Here is a 24,853-nt window from a genome sequence, read left to right as displayed (position 1 = left end):
ATTTTTGAACATTTTCTCATCATATTTTTTCATTCCAAGTCAATGTTAAGTGCAAAGCAGGATATGTAGTATTAAGACCAATTACATTAAATTTGTATCTAGAATAGAGGTTTATATGCAGTAATGCCTGTATTCCTAGTTTCTCTACAGTAGTTGGCACCATTGACCACTCTGTCTTTGGAACTCTCCCTGTCCTGCTCCCCACCCCCAGATCCCCCTCTCTATTGTCTTTATTACTTCTTCATATCATACCCTACACCTGAGTTTCCCAAGTTCAGCTCTGGGTCCCCGTGTGTGTGTGTGTCTGTCTTGTATTTTCTTCCTGGAGTTTAACCACTAGGTTTCAAACTGCTCTCAAGAGCCCTAAGATTTCGCAGAATCATCTCAGGAGCTGCTGATGAGGAAGCTTATTAAAGCTTTTCTCACCTTCAGAGTAGAACAACCTTTTCTGTATGTTTTTTATATATTGGCGTTTCATGTAAGATTTCATTTGAAAAAGTCATTTCTGCTGCTTCACGTTACACACATATATACACAGTGAGAGGGAAAGACTGAATACCATTGACTTACATTTCTCTTGTATGAATGATGCCCAGGTCAATGCCCCCGATCTTTCATCTCAGAGCCAATCTTGGGTTTTCCTTGTGCGTTGGACATCTCGGCCTGGAAAGATGGCTATCACTGCTACTTCAGATTCCACGTCTGACATACAACGTGCTGTCTTTCTCCTGCTGAACTAGTTCTCCCTAACAGAAACCTGTATTTCCATTCATTGCTTTACTACTCTCTCAAATATGCAAGTTCAAAAGGAAGCAATTAGTATTTTCGTTTTTCTCCTTTTCATTGCTCAAAGTCATCAGTCTCTAGGGCATGTTGATTTTTCCTTGGGTCATGGCTCGCATTTTCAGCCCTTTCTTCCAAATACCACAGCTTCCACCAGGATCGAGGTATACAGTTCATTATGTTTAAAGCGCTCTCAGAACCTCCAAAGAGATCTGTCTCTGGGCACTTAGCCCTGCAGTGTATTTTGAAACCCAGAACTAGATTTCAGTTTTCTGAAATAATGTGTTCATCATTATCATCGTAAACTCCTGAAGCATTCTACCTTCCCTGTTCTAGCTGTGTTAAATGGGCATCACACTACACCCGATACCTAATAACAATACAGTGGTGCCTCGGTTTTTGAATGTGATCCGTTCTGTAAGCCTGTTTGAGTTCTGAAATGTTTGAAAACCGAGGGATCCGCAGCCGACAGTGAGGCCTCAGGATCCTGCCCTCAGCGGAAGCCGTGGGGCATGTTCCACATCCGAGGCATGTTTGAAAACTGAAGCATTTCCTTCTGGGTTTATGGCGTCATAAACCAAAATGTTTGCCAGTGGAGATGTTCGAAAACGGAGGTACCACTGTATAGCATTTAATTTCGTGCTTTGTATGTGCTAGGTACTATGCTATGCACTTTATATGTATTATTTAATTTTCCAAATGATTCTGTGAGCTATATGTTATTATCTCTATTTTATAGATGGGGAAACAGATTAGGCTGCTTGTCCAAAGTCACACAGCAGGTAAATGGCAAATAGCACTCTGAGCCATCCGACTTCATAGGCCAAGTGCGGAAGCTGTCTGTTCTCACCTTCCTTTTATGGGGGAAGAGGCATGTGGCTGTTGGGCAGGGACCACCAAAGGCAGTGGTCAAGGGAAAGGGCACTGGTTTTGCTAACTGCTCTTACAGAGACTTAAGACCCCCTTTTATAAACTCAACCCAAAAATCTATATATCATAAAATAACAGTGCTCTGGTTTTCATCTTCATGACTATTTCTAGGCTCCACGTTGCCATTTTGTTGTATTTTTTTCTTCCTCAGCCTCAAGATTGTCCTTGATGTTGATCATAAACTGATTTTCCCCCATAAAAAAAAAACCAAAAAACCAACCCTTTAGATGCAGTTCTGAAATGGTCCTAGTCTATGTTCTTCACTTTCTGTTGGCCTCTTTTCTTGTTTCTAAAGTCTAGGGCCTGCCTGATCTCCCCCTGTGTAAAACCAGCTCCTGCCTAGCCACAGTGCTCTACTGATTGTTTCTGAACATACTTTGTTCACTGTAATGATGATGGTGGTGATGATAATAGAAATACCTTATTCATTCATTCACTAGATTATAGGCTCATGTATTTTTTTTTGTGCTCAGTCTTATCCCTAGGCCCTGCCATAGGACCTAATAGATGCAGAGAAAAGACAGCTTCATGGTTGAGAGTTTGAGATCTAGAATCAAGCTGCTTGGGTACCAGTTTTGAGCCTGCCATTTAATTACTGTGTGACTTTTGACAAGACATTTTAGTTTGTTGTGCATTATTTTTCTCATCTATAAAATGGATGTAGCAAAGTGCTCACATCATACAGTTTAAAGATGATCTGATTGTAAATTGCTTAGAAAAGTTCCTGGCAAATATTAAGTACTAAATAAATATTTATTATTGTAGTTAGTAGCCTTTGGTGAATATTTGTTAACTGAATATTGAGGGTTTAATCTGTGCTAAGCACTCTGCTGTGTTTTTACATATGTATCATTTAATCCTTAATATAACACTATGAGGTAGATCCTATTATTACCCACATCTTACAGGAGAGAAATGGAAACTGAGAGAGGTTAAATAACTTACCCTAGATCACATAGTTTATAAGTGGTGTGCATTCAGAATTTGCTTACAGCATGATTGACTTCAAAACCCAGGCTGCTCTGCCTTACCCTCAGCTTTCACTGAGGAGCTTTCCAACCTTTTCTGCCCAACCAAGTCATAGAGCAGGCCTTGAACTTACTGGACTGACTGCATCAAACTGTTATGCAAGCATTCAAGTACTCTCGCCCTGCTTCCTGTATGAGGAATTCATTCTTGAAACACTGAGACTTCTAAATGCTGTGTACATAGTTGATGATCATTGAGCGCATAAATGGAATTAATTGCTTATTGTTTCTTACAAGGTCATTATAAAGGGTTACTAGTGGTATTCTCATCAAATAAAAAAAGGAAATTAATACTAGACAGTGATTATGTTTTCTTGTTTATGATTTATTAATTCCTACAGTTCTGCAGAACATAAAAATTGAAGACCTGTTTTCTTAGGGGTTAAAAAAATAACATGACCATATATTCTCTTATGAATTTGAGAGGTTTTCTTGAGCCCGTTAACCTGGAAGTTAAGAACCCTGACTGTGGAGGTATAAAAGTAGTCTTTATAGGTCTTTACTTCCTCCTCTGCCCTCACACAGTGCAGCATTTATTTATTCTGTCAACTTAGGGATCCGACAGTGAAGAACATGCATCAGGTCCTTGCTCTCATGGGTCTTGTATTTCAGAAGGAGGAAGCTAACAAACAAATAAACAAATATGATAATTACAGATAGTGATAGCATCTGGCATTTCATAGTTTCCTATGATGGGGGCGTTGTTGGTGATTGGGAGTGAGCATCTGTGTGAGGTGTGCAGGAAGAGCCCTGGAGGGGAGGGCCTTGCACAGAGTGCATGTACACAGCTTTCGAAAAGGGCACACACAACACACATGTTTCTTATGTTTAGTTTAACCATCTCATGCTTGGATGCAACATATGGCTTTTACTTTGTTGTTTAGCCACCTAGGTTCAAAGAGACTGTCAACAATAATGCTCTTCCTATGGCAAAACTAATAGCATCAAGCCATTCTCACAGGTGCTCTGTTTCTCTCTTCCCCCTTCCTGCTTCCCAGGATGAAATGGGGCCTAGAATCAAAGCAACAATGGGTTTTCTTTATACCTGTAAAAGATTAGCTTTAGTCATCGGGGATGATGCAAGCAGGAGAAAAATGCAAGAAAACAGAAATGAAGCCAAAAAGGACAATTTCTGATTGTAATAGCTGGTTTCTGTTTCATATCACTGAGCAAGATGAGAAAGTTGTGCAGGGTTTTATAGGAACGGCTTCCACAGAACTACAGGATGACCTCACCCGCAAGGCCCTTGCCAGGTGCTCAGCCCCATTGTGGAAACACAAGGTTGATTTTCAACATGAAACAAGCCAGAAGTAGGGAATGACATTTTCAGGTGACAGTTGTGGTTCGATTGCCTGTAATTAGCACCTCTTAACCCTCAAACTTGCCCATGCCTTTTTCAGGCTGTTGAAGCTCAAATCCGAAGCTTTGGGCAGACGCCTTCGCAGCTACTCATAGAACCCCATCCTCCCCGAGGTTCCGCCATGCACGTGGTAAGTGCTGCTTTCACTCTCCTCGTCTCGCGCCTCTTTGAGACCACACTTGACACTCATAACAGTCTTTCGCTGTGCTTGAGATTCTCCGCCACGCCTGGGCCCGTTCTCATGCATTGCTTGTTAACCTGCTAACACCAGCAAAAAATTCCGCATGCTGTCCGGGAACCTTCGGAAGACAGACATTGCCGCAGTGCTCTGGTGTTTCGTCAGTTCATGCTTTGTGTTACAGAATTAAAAGGTTTACAGTCGTCACGTATCTTCACTGCAGGATGAAGGCTGTAGACATAGGAATGATCTGTCTTCTGGTTTGATCCTGTGAGTTTCTAGATTAGTTTTGTTGCCTATATTCTTTATATCCCAATATGTTTTTCAGCTTGGGGATTTAAAATGATTCCTAGTATGCATGATATTGTTGCTGAGAGTCAGGGACCTCAGGGAGAAAAAAATGATGGTTTGGTGTCCCCAGCCACCCAGAGCTCAGTGGCATAAAACAGTGATTCATATTTCTCATGATTCTGAGGCATTTCTTCCCCTCCGCTCCCCCTGGCCCCTCACACACAGCTGTGGGGTAGGCTGAGAGGAGACATCCGGGCCCCTCTTTCCATGGGGTCTTTCATCCTCAAGGAGGTTATCCCTGGCCACCCCCTGGGAGGAGCAGGGATCCACCAGGACATTCCTGTCAGACATCTTCGAGCTCACTTTGGAATTCACGCAGCGTCAGTGTGCCACATTCTGTTGGCCAGAGCAAGCCGGAGGCCAGCCCAGAGCCAGGAGCAGGGAAATGGGCTCCGTGTGCAAAGTGATGTGGCCAATTCTCCTTTTAGTTCCTGAAATTTCAGGGGTTAGATTGTTCAGTGATTAAAAACATAATTTTTTTGAAGAACAGACTATGGGTATTATATTTTTTCTTGAATTGTCCCTCAATAAAACATGTTGCTCATGACTGTTTTATGAAGAGTAAGAAACATACAGTCTGTTTCCATAAATATAATGGCTAATTTGAGATAGGGTCTCATTCCGTGTTGTGGGGAGAGTGGCAGAATTTCAACAGATGCTGTGAAGGAGAGCGCAGCAGCCGAGAGGGAGAGATGGATACGGTCCCCTCTACCTCCTTTCGGTTTTCCTTTCTTTTCCACCTTGCCTTCTTCTTTGCGTCTTTTGTCCTTTTGCCCTCTTTCCCATCATCTTTTCTCTTCCAAGCCTTTTTCTCTAGTTATGTGAATTGGCCGTCATAATAAACAACAAGCATTTAAAAATTATTTGCATCTTCTTTTCCAAGTGTTTTTAAGCTGGTGAAATCATATTTAAATGAACACAAAGGATAACTTTAGTGAGCTGCACAAAAAGCGAACATTTAGCAAGAACAATGGAAGATAATGCCATAGAATAGTAATAAAAACAGTGAGGATGATTTATGTTTGGGGTTTGGAATTAGTTTTAGTAATAGCTTGTCAGGGAGACTCAGGCTGTGGTGCTGGCTGATGGAGGCACCTGTGCTGGCCCATTGACTTCCTGCCCGGGTCACCGCACGGCCGTGGCCACGGGGCAGCCGGAGCTCCTACTGCCAGGCCTGCCTCCCTGGCAGAAGGATTACTGGTTCATTGGGGCAGATAGCCTCGCTGGCCCTGGGGTGGGGAGGCACATGTTCATATGAGGATGGAAGACCGGCTCTCCCTTTAGCTTTATCCTCTGAATTGAAAACCTGAACTCCTTTCAGACATGTGCAAATTGTGCTTTTCATCTTACACATTCGTGGGTGGGAAAGAAAGGTGTGTTAGAAAGAAACCAGAGTTGTCAACAGTGTGTACACTTAATCTGGGAAAACTGAATGAAATTTGCCAAGTAGTTTCCTACTTCTGCCTCAGGCTCGGCTCAGGAACCCAGGGTTAGATGAGGGTCTGTTCCCTCACCCCCCTTTTACCGGGTGTCCTGCTCATCTGCCCTGTTGCCGTCACGCTGCACCAGCCCCGTGTGCTGCGGGGTGCTGCTTGTTTCTGGCGCGCCTTTTTCCGAGCTTATTAGCCAAGGAGAGTTTCCTGCTACTGGGCCGCATTGGGAGCTTAAGTGGGGATAGAGTGGAGTGTGTAGGAACAGGCTGGAGCGACAGCCCGTAGTAAGAATGCGGAGGACAGCTCTGGATGTGGTGTCTGCAGCTTTCTCTGGCAAGCGGCTTATCCTTGCCATGTGGCTAAAAGTTGCCACTAGAGTCACTATGTAAACAAGACATACTTTCTACACATTAGAGATTCTTCTGTGTTTTTTTTAAGGGCATAAACATTGGAATTATTCAACTTGAGCCTAATCGTATTTATGGTATGAGCTGTTAAGCTCGAAAATATGTATCAACTTCCTTGCAGTGAGGCTTTATGATGTATGTTGTACTCTGATTTTCTCAGAGTTTATAAATCAACTTTCATAAATGTTATTTAAAAAAATGCATAATTGAAAAATAAAGCCTGGCAGTCTGAAATGACATTCATTTCCTTTTCCCAGGACTTCTTCATAGCTAGCTTAGATTTTGTTTGATGTTGCTCATTGTTTCTCATTTTTACCCAATTTCCCAGAATTCCTTAAAACTGTATAAAAGGTGTTTTGTATGACAAAGATTACTTTTTGACATCAGAGTTTAAAAAAATAAAAGGCGCAAATGTTTATTGTTTTTACTGCCATTCAGATGAGTTCCCCCATCAACCATCAGTGCACCCGCCACACACTCACACACACACTCACACACCCACACACCATGCACAATATAGCAGAAATTAAAGCCACCGCGTGCTGCGTTGAGTGCATGAGCCATAATATACACCAGGTGTAGTAATTAGCAGGCACACGAAGGCTGCCTATTTGTCTGGTGTTGCTGCTGTTGCTGTATCCCCCTGTGTTTTCACACCATCAGATAGTTGGATTTAATTGAGGCCACATCAGATGAGGCATTACTGACACCTTTAATTGAATGAGCATCCAGGGAGGATTAACTCATAATATTGATTGGCTTTTAGCCACTTGCTCAGAAGGGTGTCTGGGTAGCTTATTAGTTGCCTTTATTTACACCTTTATGCAAAGAGTGCAAATAGGAATTCTTAGTGCAATATGTTTTTCTAAGTACTCTTAATAACTTTTTTAAAAGGACTGATAATAAAAATGCAAATGTATTTAATTTTTTATTAGCAGTTCTGAATAAATGTGTTAAATATATGTGCTTACACACATTTACATATACCTGGTGTTTTGAAATATGGCCGTAGGAAAGCAGCCAGAAGCAGTTCATCAAAGCATTTCAGTTCTGAATGATACTAATCAGCCATTAGAAAATAGACACGGTAGAAGAGAATTGCTGAAAATGTACAGTGCAATTACTGCATGGGAGCCTGCTACCACCAAGTATAAATAAAGCCAGTAAATCAGAGTGGGGTTATATATGTCTTGGATTATGACATATGGGTTGTAGGAATGTTCTAAATCCTTAGTAGTCTTCAAGATTTATTTTGTTGCTAGTTATTAGAACAGACAGTGTTTTGTGCAACATTTTTAATTACTTTCTGCTTTTCAGAAGAGAAATCAAAGGTCTTGAGTTTTAGTGTTTTTACCAAGAGGGACAAGGGACATCTAGGTATTCTTGTTTATTCTTAACTACAGCAGAAAACAGTGGCATTTGCATTAGAATAGGGCAGTGTTTATGACTTGGTACACTATATAAATATATTGTTTTTACAAGTACATTTAATTATGCATTGCTTTGAAACACCTTTATAATTAAGTCTGTGTGTTACATTTGTAAGTTATATCTCTAATGAAATAATACATGCATATTGCATAACTATTGTTTAGAAATATATTTGTTTTAATTATCTCTTTATTTAGTTGTCAAAGTATTCATGCTAACTCAGCATGACTTTTGATGATCTTTGGAGATTACCCTGCTTGCTTTTGTGCCTATTGCCTATTCTCATTTATTTACTTTTTTTGTACTTGACACATAATAGCTATCAGAATGGTTTAATGCGATCCCCAATACTTTGCGTATTTAGAATCTAAATCAGATCATTATTTTAGTTCTTCATGGGAGTGGGGTAGGGAGCCAATAAAATTTATTGATTTTTAAAGTGTTCCTGTTAATGTGTTCTCCTTCAATCACCAAAAAATTCAACTATAATGACATGCATGAAAACAAGCAAATCCTAAGCGCTGTTTCTAGGAGCCTGTCTGCTCACTGCTCTCACTTGCAGCCATGTTAACAAGGTCTTCCTCTTCTTTTCCTGCACCCTCTCTCTTGCGTGTCTTTCTTTGTCTTTTCCTTCTTGTGTGTTGGGTCTTGTCATGCCCACTCAATAGTATCTCCTCCTGCAGAGTCCATTGATGTTCACAGACCAAGCCCAGCAGGATGTCATCATGGTCCTCAAGTTCCCCTCCAACTCTCCTGTCACTCACGTGGCAGCCAACACCCAGCCTGGTTTGGTGACTCCTGCTGTGATCACAGTCACTGCTAACAGGCTCTTTGCTGTGAACAAGTGGCACAACCTTCCTGGTAAGTAAAGAAACATCACTATATAGTAACTGATGAACACTGGATAAAGATATTATAGTATCTACTTAAATATATATCTCAATGATTAAGCTTTTTACTCTTCAAGCATTAGTCATAATCAAAATGTTTAATAATTTGAAAGGCTTAAAGAAGCCCCACATGAGGCATATAATACAGATGTTAAAACATAGACTGTTCTTTGGCATCTGGTGGTTTGTCTTTACTCTTAGGAGAGAAATATTTCTAACATAATATTTCAATATAGTGACATTCTGTACTATGTGTATAAATTGTATGTGTTTATCACATTCCCTCTTTTCCACTTATTCATTCACTCAGTACACCCTTCTGATTGTCTGCTATGTGCCTTTTGGTGCATGACTTGATAGTATTGTGGATGATAGAAAAAAGGAACATTTAAATTTTTTGCCAAAACACTGCAAACCCATAAGTACATTCTCTTCCTCCACTGTGTGCTGAATAGTTAGGGTAACTAACAGCAAGACACTGAGATAACTATTAGAGTCATGAACCATCGGAGTATAAAGAGACACGAGAGTCCACCTAGTCCAGCCCCACATTTTACCAGTGAAGACACTGAGCCCCAGGGATCTTGCCTTGTTCGGTATCACATATGGCCAGCCAGTGGCAGGGCCAGGTTTGAACCCATGTTTTCTGACTCAGATTTTATGATCATCCCTCTGTGATTTATTGCCTCTCATTAGAACAGGAATGTTGGGATCTGGATTTAGCACTGTTCTTTTTGGCCACTAGTTAGAAATTCTTTTTTTATGAAGGAAAATCAAGTCCTGGAGATTATAGGCTTTTTTTCCCCCTCAAGCCATTGTTTTAGGTGGGAAGTTTTAAAAAATAGATTTTAATAGTCTGTTAACTTGTCATTAAATCTGTAAAGTGTGCATAAAGCACTGCTAATTATAATACCTGAAGTGGTTGCAAAAATATATAGTTTTGAACAAGGACCTCATGCCTGATTAAATGGAAGAGTTTTTATAATGGAACAGAATTGAATTGACATTCAAACTGAAATTTGGTGCACTTACTATGCTCAGTAAGGTAGCCAGGATGAAGAATCTGTGTTGGTATCAGAATTTATAAGATATAGGACATTTTCCTGGCCATTAGAAATGAAACGAATACCAATATTTGATTAGAGAGTAGATTTCAGAAAAAGTGCAGAAGGTAAAAACTGAGTCAGGCATATAATGTTTCTATTATTAGGTTTTTTTATTCCTTTTTCTTCAAACGAACTTATTTTAGAGAGGTAAATGTGTATGCAAATGTATACTGTATTTTGAAACTAAAGATTATAATTTGATTAACAGATGTGATTTTTTGATTCTCTAAATGCCACTCATTAGAAGAAAAACATGCTGGTGGTGTGTTTATCAAACACTAGAGGATCTGCCTACTCTGTGGAGTTACCCTTAGAACTTGGCAGAGGCACCAGCAGTGCCTGTGACACCATGGCCACCGTGATGCTTATCTGGGGTGGCTGTTTGTGGCAGCTCTGAGAACTTCTTCAGTTTAAACAGTGACACCATGTGTGAGGAGAGAGAACCCTTTTCATCTGCTAGAAAGCCCTGACCACTCCCTGCCCCTTGTCTTTACTTTAGCTTGGCAAAGAGCTCAGCCAGAGCACTAGCAAGCGCACAGCTGGTTCTCAGTTTGTTGGGCCCATTTGCAAAGCACTGATGACGGAGCTCCCCCCGCCCCAGCAAGCCCATTTTCCTGCCCCAGCAAGCCCATTTTCCTGACTGGAGATCTTGCCTCCCTGAAGGCTGGGCTGTCAGGTGTCCTTTTCCCTACTTCTATTGTTTTCACCAATATGGCAGTGTCCATGTGCTGAAGTACCACTTAGGGTGCCTCCAACTGTTCCCAGCCCCAGTTCACCTCTCTGTAAGACAAGAGCTTAGGGGACTGCATATGTTTTGCTGATTTGACAGTGGTTTTAACGTTTCTATGAGCCCAGATTCTCAAGAAGTAGAGAAGAATCCTCAAGGTGTTAGTGTTGGTCGGCACTGGTATTACTGTTGGGTAAATCAGAGGCTATGGCACATTTTCCCAATCGTTCCCTGTGTGTACCCTGTGATTCCTTTACTGGCAGAGCCAGTAATCAGCAAAACAAATACCTTCAGTAAAAAGAATGAGTCATGTGACTTCCTTTCTCCAGCTACTTTAATTTCTTATAAACACTCAACTATAATTCTGAGTGCTATTATTGTACTCAGTTATTTTATCTTCCAAACATCCTTGAAAAATTGTTATTTACTAACAGGGGAAATGGTGACATAATACATTTAGAACCTAATGCACTTATTTGAATGTGCCCCATTTTTATTTCCAGCCCCTCAAGTACAGAAAGAGTACTAATTTCTGATGGTTTTAAGCATAGCTCTAATACCTACCAAGCAGTTTAAATGCTTGAGTCTGTAAAAAGCAGATACTGACCAGGGTGAATGGCTGAGTTACTTGGGGAAAATGATTTGGAAAAGGGCCCAGAACTTAACTATAAGAATTATAAAGCTGAAAAGATCAACTATTTCCAACCCTTTATTTTGGGGTTTATGATTTGCCCAAGGTTGCATCGCTAGCCTGGCAGTACTCTTCCTCTCTACCAAAAGCCCTTTGCCTTTCACAGGGAAACACCCTGCAGAACCTCATCTCAATTACCAAATAAGCAAGCCTGAACCCTTAGCACCACCTGAGAATTGAACAAACTATTCTTAGTATGGATTGATTTCTGTTACACATTTGCTTCTCAGGGTATTTTTAAATAGAAACCATGGAAATATTAAATATTAATAAAAACTTTTTTTAAAAAAAACCCCTCAAACCTTTAGGAAAATATTTCAGTCAGATGCATTTAACTAAAACATTTATCTGCAGATAGCTTTCTTTATTTTTATTCAAACTTTCAATTGATTGATTTTAAGTGATGGATGAAACAGTAAATGTTCCCTGACGTAGAGCCTTCCCTTTCTCCATCATAAATTGACGTTTTCGTGGATCCTTTGTGCTGCAGCATTCGAAACTGCCTCTTAAAGAAGTAACAAAAAAATAGTATTTGCTACAGTCAGCAGATGGTTGTCACATTTTGTTTTCAGCGCGCTTTACCACTTAATTTTGTTTTGTTGCAGCATCAGAGGTTGCCAGTCAAGCATCTGCTCTAGCTTATGGCCCAGGACTGGAGCCACTGTGATGGCACAGGTTCAGAACAGCACTAATCTCAAATAAATGTTTAATAAGCTCACCAGGAAAGCACCTGGATTTTTTTTTCTTTAAATTTCTCAAAACTATAATTTGGGGGTTGGAAGCAATTGTACATAAGATTTGACTTGTGCATTTTTATGTAGTTTATATATGAAAAATAATGCTTTTTTAAAATCTTTTGTGAATTCCAGCTCATCAAGGTGCTGTACAAGACCAGCCATACCAGCTGCCAGTGGAAATCGATCCTCTCATAGGTCTGTCACTTCCTTCTCTCTTTGCGATTCATTAAGCTCTGTATGGTGGCCCTGAAGTGTAGATTACAGTTGTTTTTCACTTGCTGGTTGCTGGGAATGGAATTTTCCTGATAAACCATTTGCATGCAAATTGGAATGCAATGAGCTGTGGCTATGCTGGTATTTCATCAACTCCCCCTCGTTGGTTTGCCTAATTTGAACAGGCCTAGGACGCGTGTCACTGAAAATTAATATGGATGCTGTAATAATGTGTGATTGAGAATGCGCATGAAGTACTGTCAGGATAATATTGGATCTTTTCATCACTCAGACTTGTTGATGAGCAGGAGCGAGGCGTGTTATGATGAATTGGTGCACCAGTAATGTGATGGAGCTCCTTTGCTAGGGAAATTTTCATAATAACAGTGGGGTTCTTAGCAGCACTGTGTTGTGAAAAATAAAACTGTAGTGCCAGGGTTTCATCATTAAAGGAGATCAATCCTTTCTTCCTGGACCCTCTGTTCAGTCTGAGGGGATTAATGGGCAATTGCAGAGCAGTTTCAAAGTTGAAATATATTGCCCAGCCAATGGCAGTGTTAAGATATTCGTATTCATTTTCCTAGGGTCCTACAGCCCAATAAATTGCCATTGGAGGTTAAATTTGTTCAGGGGGAAAGAAAAAGAAAAAGAAAAAGGAGGGGACCAGAAAGAGCCATGGGGCCGAAATGAGTATCGGCAGCAGATGACTTGGAATACTTGCTGTTCTGCCTTTTAGTAGGTTAATTGAAATCTCTGGTTTCAGTCTTCTTCACCCTCGTGGGTGGGGATTGCAGATGTGGCTTCACTAAGAATTGAAGCCTAGATGTTAAAGATGCTTTTCACTAACATTCGGGATAAAAACATTTAATTACATAGCTATAGGGGTATGATACTAGAATGGATGCTTGGCTTATGACTTGTCAAATTTCCTGGCACAAATATATTTGTTAGAACTTTAAAATCTTTAAATAAAGCATATGAGTAGGAAGCTGATTTAGTGTTTTAAAATTCAAGATATTCCCTGTATGTATGTCACCCTTTGTGGTTAGAGCCATTGTTTCACTCAAGAGTTAAGTAGCCACCATTTGCGGATGAACCATCAAGATGAACTAAAGTATCTTAAGCTCCAAACTAAGTCATTTATCATTTCCCCAAATATAAGTAGAAATCTAAGAAGTAACTATCTATATGTAGGATAAATGCTACTCTTGTTCCTAAATCTTGTTTTGCTTTGAGTAGATATGATTTGCCATATATTTTTAAAAATTTAAATGCTCACTTTGGTAAAGTTTTGAAAGTCAGGAAAATGATACAACCCATTTGCTAAGTCATTTAAAGCATTATTTCTGAAGTACAAACTTACTGTTTGCCTAAAAACTTCACAATGAATATCCTATAGTATAAAGTCTATAATTAAATGAACTCGGCAGTTACAACCCATTAGACCAGGAATGGGTAAACATTTTTGCTACAGAGTCAGATAGTAAATATTTTAGGCTTTGAGGGTCATAAAGTCTCAGACACAACTTAACTCTGCTGGTATAGCACAAAAGCAGCCATGGACAATATGTAAACAATTGCTCATTGCTGTGTTCCAATAAAACTTTATATATGAAACCAGACAAGGGCCAGATTTGGCCTGTGGGCCAGAGTTTTCTTCCTGCTCCACATCACTCGTCATCAAATTATTTGCTCTTATATCTCCTAGAATAATTGTTTAAAACCATGTACCTCCCCACACATTTTAAAGTTGACATATGAAAATTTTTCATCACAATTTTAAGTAGCTGCAAAGTGTATAAAATTTTAAATATAGCCAATGGAATCTAAGTATGAAATGGAATCGATAACATTTTCTGTTTTTAAAAAATGCATAAAAATCTCTAGTTGAAAATTTTACATTATTCCTTTTTCATCTTGATTTTATATTTTCATTCTATTTCCCTTACACAATTTTAACTTTTGAAAATTGATTTAAAATTATAAATTTTAATAAATATTATTAAATGTAAATACATTTATTAGAAATACATCTTTAATGAAACAGCTCTGTATTCATGGAAGAACATTATTTGTTGCTGAATGAGATAGGATTTGTCAACAGTTCTTTTCTGTCTTTTTGTTTTTATGGATAGAAGCTCTGAAGAATGTCACTCATATAAGAAAATAAATGGGAAAGGAAAGAGTTTTATTTTAATAATGTTACTCAAATCTTTGAGCCCTTTCTGGGCCATGTGAAAACATTCATATAGTGCTATATTATTAAGAATTATTTTTATGGTCTATCATTCAACGGTCATTTTAATAATCTATCACTGAACCTTATTTTTAATGATCTATCAATTGACAGCCTGATTAGATCCTCCTTCCATTTGATTGAAAGCAGTGAATTGGAAACCACCTGCTCTGCAGAATGCTTTGCTACCTACCCATTCACTTTTCAGCGTCACATTAGTATCTTGAATTGCCCCTTTATTTGGCTCTCAAGAGATTTTCATACCCTGAGGTGAAGCACCATAGTAAGATTCTGGATAGGAGAGAAATATGCCTTAATTTTATCTACTGGAAGAAGAGCATGGGAAAGGAGAGGTTAGAAAGGAAAACTCACAGGAGAGTTCTCAGGCAAATTTGTTTCAGAGAGAACATGTGAAAATTGAGGAACTAGAAATTGATTCCCTGAAAACCATCTGTGCCTGTGTATCCCTGGGGAAATCTTAACCCCCGAGGGTATGCACACCCCAGTTTAAAGACTGCTTATCTAGACAAATATACCTAATTTTCATTAAATAAAAATACTTTCAGTACTGAATCTCAGGAAGTTTACCAGAGAAAACAGTAAGATAAAGGAAAGGCAGTTGTGAGATACATAGGTTGCATAGATTAGATTAGATTAGGTTAGGTTAGGTTAGATTAGGTTAGATTAGATTAGATGGATGTTGCAATGTTAACTTACAAGTAAGCACTTACTTGAAAGAAAATAGTTCATCTGCTTGCTCAGGAGGCATCAGCCTTCTCCATGGTACTTTGCGGTCACTCAATTCACGAGGATGCACATGCCCAGATATGCCGAGCTAGGTCCTCCCAAGAGATCACATCCCCAGAAAAGACCAGCGTCAAAAGTTTTATCATAGGAGCAAAAGTCATGTAAGCACTGAGAAAAATGAACATTTTTACAATTTTCTTGTGGAATAAAATACTGTAATAACCAGTCTAGAAGGTACTACATATCTTGCTTTTAATTGCTAGATTTCTTGGGATTAAAAAAAACAACACTGAATTGTATCACACAGCTTCACGCCAGTGGGGTACTAATGTTTCTCTGTGATACGCTGTGATACCCATAAAAGTTTTTCTCATCTGCCAGTAACTTCCCTTTGTGTGGAAGGAGGGAGGAAATGATCCCAAACCAGAATTCTGCCCTTTTACCTACTGCTGTCACTTTCTAGCCCATTAATCACCCAAAAGAATATGAATCCTGTTATTAAAAAGTTTCTAATAATCTTACATGGTTAAGTTGTGTAGTCAGACACTAGCAGAATTTTTCAGTGGTTCACATGTATATGTATGTTTGCTATGCTGTGTATGTCCTGAGGGCAGGGAATATTTTATTCCTCTGTGTCCCCAGGGGTTCCCAGCAGAGCACTGGAGAATATTTTGAACACATTTTTCTTCTGAGCTTTCCATTAAATTGGCCACATCAACTTAGTTATTATAAACAATGAATATAATATATTGGGATTTTTATTTATATATATATGTTTTTCTTTTTATCAACAATGCAGTTATAGTACTTTTTAAACTGAAGATTATGGTACAAAGTATGTATTAGATGCAGAAATTTATTGTGTTTGTTCTAATTTCTGATACAATCAAGATTCTTTAGCAGTATAAGAATCATTATTTATGTTGGAAAGTTGGTGTGAAATACCCCTGAGATGACTAGAAACAAAGCTTCCTATTTGGCTGCCCTCATAATGCCAAAAGAGGCATCTCAGTGAAAATTCCTTCTCTGATAATGACATACTTGATCGTGTGTTTCTAGAGGATTATTCCTCTTCCGGTGTGCTTGCTGTCGTCCGGAGTCTGACCTTGTGCCTTGTGACAAACCCCATCCCAGGGGCTCTGTAGCACTTTGAACACACGCTGCCGGGCTGCCTTGTTTTATTGCTCACATAAGGGGTAAGAAGTGGCAGGCGCTATGCTTACACTTTTTCGATTACAAGTATCTTTAATAAATAGTCGTTCCCTGCTTTCCTTACATGCAAGTGCAGCCGTAAACAGGAAAAGGGAGTTCACATCTAGTCAAATTAAAGACCTGTTACAGCCAAAGTAGTACAAGATGCTACAATATTTCAGCGATATGACATTTAAATTCTAATATCTCTTCCTGTGACAAAAAGTTAAAGGTAATGGATTGTCACAACATGAATCCATTCTCCTGGCAATAGGTGTAATGAGATTGTCAGAAACACAAACCTAACCGTGATGCAATCTGCAGATTGTAATCTAGTTTGGTGCTGCCCAAGAGCTAGAAAGCGTGTTCTGAGAATCACACACTATTTTTAAATTGTAGCATGTTATTGTTTCTTTCCTCTAGGCAAAATTTCTTACTGAGGTGTTGAATTTAGCTGCCCACATTCTTCCAGCAATCGGATGTGTTTTCCTATTTGGTTTGTCAAATTTTACTATATTTAAAATTAAAGATAAAATATTCTTACCCTGGAACGTGCCGCCTCTCCTCCCTCAACCCCCATCCCCAGTATGACAAGCAGTAGGATTTCTTTGCACGTGTGGGTTTAGAAAGCTTATGTTTTTCTTCCTCTGTTTGCACAGCCAGCAATACAGGGATGCACAGGAGGCAGATCACTGACCTTTTAGACCAGAGTATTCAAGTCCACTCCCAGTGCTTCGTCATCACTTCCGACAACCGCTGCATCCTGGTCTGTGGCTTCTGGGATAAGAGCTTCCGAGTCTACTCTACAGACACAGGTAACTTGTTTTCCTCCTCCCGGTAACACTGAGACACTTAGAATGCTTTCTCTTTTTTTTCCTCCCCAAAATTACAGAATTCTAACAGTTATAAAATATGAAAAGACACTTTTCCCCAATCTACTGTATAGTCCACCGTTAAATTTATTTCAGCATATTTTTAAAAGGCAGTTTTTTATAGTAGATTTGTCACCCAAGCGTATGATGGTATGTAAATACCATATTCACATGTATTTGCATAGTCTATGACGTGTGTGTGTGTGTGTGTGTGTGTGTGTGTGTGTGTGTGTTTTCCCACTTTTGTATTATTTAAAGGATTTTTTTCCTTACTGGAAATTCTCATTAGGTATATTTCTTGGAAGTAGAATTCTTTCTCTGCCCAATTCTGCATAGAATCTTGCTGAAATCTACACCATTATGAAGAAAAGTAGCTGACTGCGGATTTTATTGACAGCTCTTGTTAAAATATAAAAATTTAAGTCTGTATATTCATTTGCGTGCATCTCCTTCAGGACAACCCAAGCTCAGCTCAGTATTAGTACAGGAGACCTAATCCAGTAAATGTATATAAATTTTTGCATCTAGGAAATTTAGAAACATTGGAAATTTTCATAGAGTCTCTTTAAAATATTTTAGAAACCATTCAGGGATTAAATAAATGTATAATAAGTATATAACTGAATATTCTTAAATAATTAAAATTAGATGTTAATATGTCAGAACTTGATGGATACTGTGGAAGTACATATTTCAACTAAAACAAGGCTCTACAAATATATTGACTTATATTGTGGGAATAGGAAATTCTTTTTAATTGAAATTTCTAGTTTATTAAATGTTTTACAGCAAATCATCTTTCAGTCTTGTTAATAATGTTTATAAAATGTATCAGTCCATTCTCCTACCTTAGTAAGTACAGTTCATTGAAAAGTTAATTGCTAGTTATTGAAGGGGTTTGTCCTAAGTGTATTTTAGTGACAAAACTGTAACAGCTATGAGGGAGTAGGGAAAATGGTTGAACATGTGCTGTTCATAGAATAAACCCTACAAGTTGTTTTCAGGCATGATCTTGTTTATTTTTTGTTTTATGGCATTGATGGTCCAGGTGTTATTGTTTTTATAATTTGCATCTTTATTCTGTAGGTCCAGAAAGAAAACATCATCATTCAAATCATTTTGATTAATTAGGCTTTTATTACATGTTTACGTCTATGAGGTTGATTACTGTTAAACCTAAAACTCTCTAGAATTCTTTAAAAATGCAGTGGGGATTGATACAGTTTCCTAAAGTATCTGTATAATTATAATTAATTTCCTCTTATTTAATAATCAAATTTAAATTTTTACCTTTTCTTTCACTATATGGTAGTGACAGCCCTAGCATTATCTGACCTCAAAGTGTGCTTCGTGTTTGCACAGAGTTTCAGATTCAGATTGTTTCATGCTTTTAATAAGATTTTTCTTAAACATCCCTTTATATTGCACATGGTGTTTTATGCATTTTTGAAATTATTTTTGAATGTATATACAGTAAAATTCATTCTTTGGTATACAGCTCCATTATTTTGGCAGAACGCAGAGTTCCGTGACCACCACCACAGTGAAGAGGCAGAGCAGCTCTCACCCCCAGAATTCCCTGTGCTGCCCCTTGTCAACTCTTCTCCCACCTCAACCTCTTTGCAACCACTGATCTAGTCTTCATCTCTAGGATTTTGCCCTTTCCAGAATGTCATATAAATACAGTTATATATTTTATCAGTATTTGGTTTTGACGTTTGAGGGTTTTTTAGTTCGTTGTCCATCCGTAACATTTTTAAAAGGCATTGAATATTAATATTTGTAAAGCTAACCTTACATTATATAATAGTTATAATTAAACTAATTCTTACACTCACACACAGTTCTTTAGAATTTACAGAATTCTTTCACATGTATATTCTTCCAGCCTCACAATAATCCTGTGAAATAGAACAGGTTCCCTTATCCCCATTTTTCAGATGAAACTGAGGTTCAGAAAGGTTGACTTGTTGAAATTTGTATAGATAACCATGCTAGAATGGGGCATTTTACCCAGCTATTCTAACTTCAAATGTAGCGTTCTTTGTGACTGTCCCAGTTATCTCATACAGGTGTTACCTGTCAATCATTGGTTAATTTGGAAAACACTATAATGTACAACACTAAGTTCCTAGTGTGTCTGCCATGTTACATTACCCTTAATAAACTAGATAGCATTTCTTCTCCTCTTTCCAAAACCTTCCACTTTACTGTTTCTTCAGATGTGTGTGTGTTTAAAATATTTTCGTAATAAGTAGCCTTATTTAAGCTTCATGTTAATGAGACCAACTTGGCTTGTGCAATAAAAATATTTACACTTGCCAGAAAAGTTGTGAAAAAAATTCTCAAATGATAGTCCTCTTATCTTTCTTAATATCTTCGATACAAACAAACTGGGATGCTAGTTTTATTTAAAATAATTTCAGGTAGGATAACTATGTGCCTGAGAAGATGTGTATGTGACAAGAGGAATATTAAATATATTCTCCTAAGTTTGGCAGAGAAGCAAGGGAAAAATTGTGTGATCGATAATATATAATGGCTAAGCTATCACAAGTGTTGAATTCAATTATATTTTAGCACATAAGCCAAAAAAAAAAAAATCCTTCTCTTATTAGGTTTGGCGGGGGGAGGGGGAAGAAAGACGGTTGTAACAGGAAATTCTTTTAATATAAATCATGTTTTCGGGACACAGGCAGAACAGCAGAGGCAACAATAAAACCTTCCCTGGGCAGTGGGAATTATTTTCAGGCCACATTTTAGATTCAGTGGTGCAGAGTCCTGAGCTTGAATTTTTTTTATTTGTAGCACAGCTGTCAAATAAAACATTAACTAGAAAATTTGTTCTGTCAAAAAAGGGATATTCTAGTGCTTGTGGTAATATTTGATATTAGTGTGTGGAGAGGTGGACTGGTATTAAAGGAAACAAAAAAATAAAGGTTGAGGAACACTTATGAGATTATCAGAAAATAATTTACCAAAAGAGCAGCAGGTATTTATTCATATGCCATGATTTATTTAGGAGGAGTGAACCTCAGCCTCGTAACAATAACAAATATCACTGAGAAAGGCAGCCAGAACAGGAAAAAGTAAACTTAAAAAAAATAATGTTTTCCAGAGTTGAGCCCAAAATATAAATTGTAGAGAATAGAATCAATTTGTATTAAAATATGAAACGCTCTAGATGTCAGTACTTAAATGTCGCTCGCTCATTTCGATCCCCCTTGCCGCCCAGCACGCGTTTGCCCTGCCTTACTGTTCTCGCTGAGCCTGCCTGCACTCTCCTTTATGAAACTCGTCACTGCGTTTGGTTAATGGCTGTCTGCCCCACTAGACAGTCAGCCCTCGGGGGGCAGGGGCCATGTCTATTGCCATGTCTGTTTCTCACTGTTCAGGTGTAAGAAGGTCTCCTGCTTGGCACCTAGTAGGTGCTCAGTAAATGTTTGTTGAATGGAAAATTGGTGTGATAACTTTTGGGGCAAAATTTAAAACACTGGGAAATTTTAGTTGAAAAAGAAACCACAGAGACCAGGTATCCATTTTCCTGACACTGATGTTCTAGTTACAGAGTGATGACTTAAGTGGTGAGAATGAATAAGTGAATCTTGGATGATTCTGTCACTCTACTGTTTACTCCATCCCGCTTTTACAGACAAAGCTTTCCACTCTGTCCTCACATGGCTTGGAAATTACGCAAGTCCTAGTGAGTAGCTGCTCTTCCTCCAGCCTGGTGCGCGGAGGGCCCGCTGTAGTATTTCGCTTTCTCCCCCCGGGGGCGCCGAGTTGATGGGCGTCGGGTCCTAAGGGAGCCTGTTCCAGGGCCGGTTTCCGCCGCTCCGAGCTGCCGTGCTCTGGGCACTCGGGTGCAGGCTGAGCCGAAGGCGCTGTGCACTGCGCGACCAAAAGCAGTCACAGTGCTGTGGCTCTGCTTCTTCCGTAGTTAAAGCTCGCTGCTTTAGCCTCGCTTCTAATCTGTACTAAGTGCATTCAGCTACCTAACCTCTTCCTTGCCCTGGGAAAGGCCTGCCTCTAGTTTAACCCCACCCATTTCACCACGAAACGTCCACTTTGCTCTTCATGTAAACTGGCAACAATGTGAAAATTATTACATTTTTTCACATTTAATTGGCTCTTTTTCTTTTCCGTTTTTTATTCTACAAAGCCTTGAATTCTTAACATACATATTCTTTATCGATGATATGGCTAGTTTTTAAAATGAAGTCTCTTCACATCAGTTAAAAAGGCTAAAGAAATTAAAAAATGAACATTTTTAACATTTTGCAATTAAAACACCTTCTTTCACTAAAGTCTTTATTCACAGGAGGAAAAATTTTGCAATTTGAGATTGAAATGAATCTGATTTTAAAGTTACCAGTAGTAGTCTATGTGTAAGAATGAAAACACTATATTTGACTTTTCATCTAATTTTAGATAAAATATATTTCAGTATTTTATTTCTAAATGTGCAGCACTTATAATCTTGGGGTTTATTAAAATAGAAAATTAAAACTTTTTAATATAAATACTTTCTAGTTATATTTATTATCTCAAAAAGTTAAATACACTTAGATGCCAATACTTAATTGAGACCTTAAGCTTTGGATAGGTTAAGCACACAAACTTTTTAGTCACATTAATTTTTTTTTCAGCTTAGTGGTCTTTTTTCCTTGAACCTTTTGAGTTATATTTTTTGTGACCCCACTGAAACACTTATTAAAAAAAAGAAACTCATGATGAATATTAAGGATAGACATTCATTTTTAGATTCTGTAGACATTTCAAAGGAACATGTTAGCTAGAAACGGTAGGGGTAGAAGGGAATTCTGCTACAAGTTATTTAATTATTTGGACAAGTTTGTGTGAATTATAAATACCATATCTGATTAAACAAAGATTCTAAAAGGTGGGGGCTTTACTTTTTTCTGACACCATTATTCGTCCTGTGTTTGAAGCCCCAGGTACATAGCAAGTTTACTGGGTTCTTCCCCACCACCCCGAGCCATTACCATTAGATAAACTGCCTTAATCTTAATTTCATCATCACCCCCCACCAAGGAATTTCATCATGCAGATGAAATTAAAGAAAGAATGGCCTGGTTCAGTTTGCAATCACAATATATTAGTCCTTTTACCAAGACTTAGTTAATGTGCTCCTGACTTAAAACAGCTGAAACTTTCCAAAGTGACTTTCATTTGTCCTTGTTTAGAGCACTTAAAAAAGAAGAAATACATTAAGTCTTTACTAATTCAGAGATGGGTTTGTATTAGTGAAGTCTGAGTTATGGAGTACTTATCGAAATGCATCTAAGTTCCGTTGGTTTTGAATCATATACAGTAACTTAAGAAAATGTTGAGATGGTTCCCAATGAGGGTTCTTCTGCGCCTGTAGACATCAGTAGACATGCTTCATTTGTAATTTGTAGTAGCTATTATAATATGTGTTATGGTCCTTAAATATTATTATTTGAATTGAAATAGTTTTTGCCCTTCAAAACATTATTATCATTGTTCAATTTATTCTTTCATTTGTGTTACTATCCAAACAAAACTTTTAGATTGGACCAGATCAAATTTTATTGTAAAATCAGAATTATCAGAATTTGAGTTAATAAGGTGTTATTATCTTATAAGTGAACTGGTCACTGGAATTTTGTTATTTTAAGTTTTTATAGCAATTTTAAAGAAATTGTTTTATGTTTTCAGGAAAATTGATCCAAGTTGTGTTTGGCCATTGGGATGTCGTCACTTGCCTCACCCGTTCTGAGTCATATATTGGGGGAAATTGCTACATTCTGTCAGGGTCACGTGATGCAACACTTTTGCTCTGGTACTGGAATGGAAAAAGCAATGGGATTGGAGATAACCCAGGCAGTGAGTACAATTTATTTTATGTCAACTTTTACAAGTAATATGTAATAGATTTTGCAGCGAGGTTATCTTTTTCATCATGGTGAAAGTGAAACTGAATCATCAAGTAGTTTTAATTTCTTAGTTAAAATTTAGGAAAGGTCTAGATAGACTCGTTACTGACATTTTGTGACCACTGATAATTCAAATCCAGGCGTGAGACTCATTTTTCATGTTACAGGTTATTCTTATGATCTGAAAATTCTAGTTCTTCATTGTAAATGGCTGTCATCACATAAAATAGAGGTGTTTCATTCACGAACAATAAGATATAACATGAAAAGAACAGTCACACATTATCTTGTTTATTGAATTCATATTTTAAAAGAGTAAAATTACTCCTGGAAACAAACCAGTCTTTATAAAAAATATGCTTTCATTTACATATTATAAGGTAAAGCAGGTCATAAAAGGCCAATGTGGAATATTCAAGTGGCTCTTGGTTTTTCAGATGGGAAATGAAAATGTTCAGCAACAGCCTTAAACATCTTTATGAAACTATGCTGAAGGCAGTAAAACAAAAAATGTGTAACCATTTAAAATTGTAATTCACAGAAGGCAAAAAAGGAAGCAGCTACCATTAAAACCAATCGCACACAGCTGCAGAAAAGAAATGGCTTTAGAAAAACACATTAAGAAGTAGGAAAAAACAATTAAAGGGACCACCTGAAAAATGAGAATTTAATTAAAATGATTATGACAACACTGAAGAGTTCCTGCAAAAATAGCTTTAGATTTTTACTTCGTAAGGTAGAGCTTTTTAGCTGCTCTTAAATATTTACAGTTTCTTAATTTAAAGCAAGTTGCGATGTATTTGGTTAAGGAAGGATCATGTTGTTCTTGATTACTTTACCTGAGTCCTACGGTACTTCTGTCACTCAGCCCCAGGTTATGAAACAGTCTGAATGCATCTAAGTCCATCGTATTTCGGGCCGACTTCTTTAGTTGTGCTTATTGGATGTATACTATGTGTATGAATGTGAAAGTTTATCCCTGAAAGCCAGTGCAACTCTAAAAGAAGTATATGCACAGTGTTTTATCAGAGCTGATTCTGCTTTGTTTGTGTTCTGTTCGGTGTGGATTTTATTCAGTGACCCTCCACTATGTATTTCTTACTTTAATTAAAACAGATCAGTCCCTGTACAAATAGCATATAAAAAATAACTTGAAGCCTGCGATGCTATGGGTAATACAGTCTTTGTGATCAGATCAAACTTTAGTGTGTGTGTATGTGGGGGAATAGTGTGTACATGTGTGTATTTCACATATTCACACAGATGTGCAGTTTACATATAATTACGGTAACACTTTAAAATATGTAAATGTCAGGGATTTTGTTTTTCACATTCTTTTGAAAAGTGCTTCATGTTCTTTTCACTGTGGGCCCTTACATTCGGCTCATTTTTCTTTCTGTCCTTTTAGGATGAGTTACTGCTTTCATTTCTTTTTTCCTGTGTTTATAAATTCAGTTATCAAGATTCACTAACTTAACTCAGACAAACCTAGATTTGACATAGATAATATACCATTTTGTTATTTGTCGGAAAATATTCAGGAAGAACTTTATCTTGCCTTAAAATAGTGTAGGATGTTTCATGCACATATAACAATCCAAATGCAAGAAAAAAAATTTTT

General features: G+C 37.9%; 1 protein-coding gene across 2 annotated transcripts in view; it reads left to right on the top strand.

Moving 5' to 3' along the window:
* Window positions 1-24,853, top strand: part of LRBA (LPS responsive beige-like anchor protein) — a 504,104-nt gene that overhangs the window by 456,219 nt on the left and 23,032 nt on the right. For both annotated transcript variants that reach the window (XM_087816509.1, XM_087816508.1), the window contains exons 49-53: window positions 4,142-4,231; window positions 8,585-8,762; window positions 12,185-12,247; window positions 17,099-17,254; window positions 23,015-23,182. In XM_087816509.1, the coding sequence (XP_087672635.1) occupies window positions 4,142-4,231; window positions 8,585-8,762; window positions 12,185-12,247; window positions 17,099-17,254; window positions 23,015-23,182 (655 nt within the window). The remainder of the gene's footprint in view (window positions 1-4,141; window positions 4,232-8,584; window positions 8,763-12,184; window positions 12,248-17,098; window positions 17,255-23,014; window positions 23,183-24,853) is intronic.

Source organism: Miniopterus natalensis, chromosome 4 (genome assembly GCF_054644295.1).
Source record: "Miniopterus natalensis isolate mMinNat1 chromosome 4, mMinNat1.hap1, whole genome shotgun sequence".
NCBI classification, from domain to species: domain Eukaryota; kingdom Metazoa; phylum Chordata; class Mammalia; order Chiroptera; family Miniopteridae; genus Miniopterus; species Miniopterus natalensis.
The sequence above is the reverse complement of the archived record's forward strand: the minus strand, read 5'-3'. Positions and strand labels throughout refer to the sequence as shown.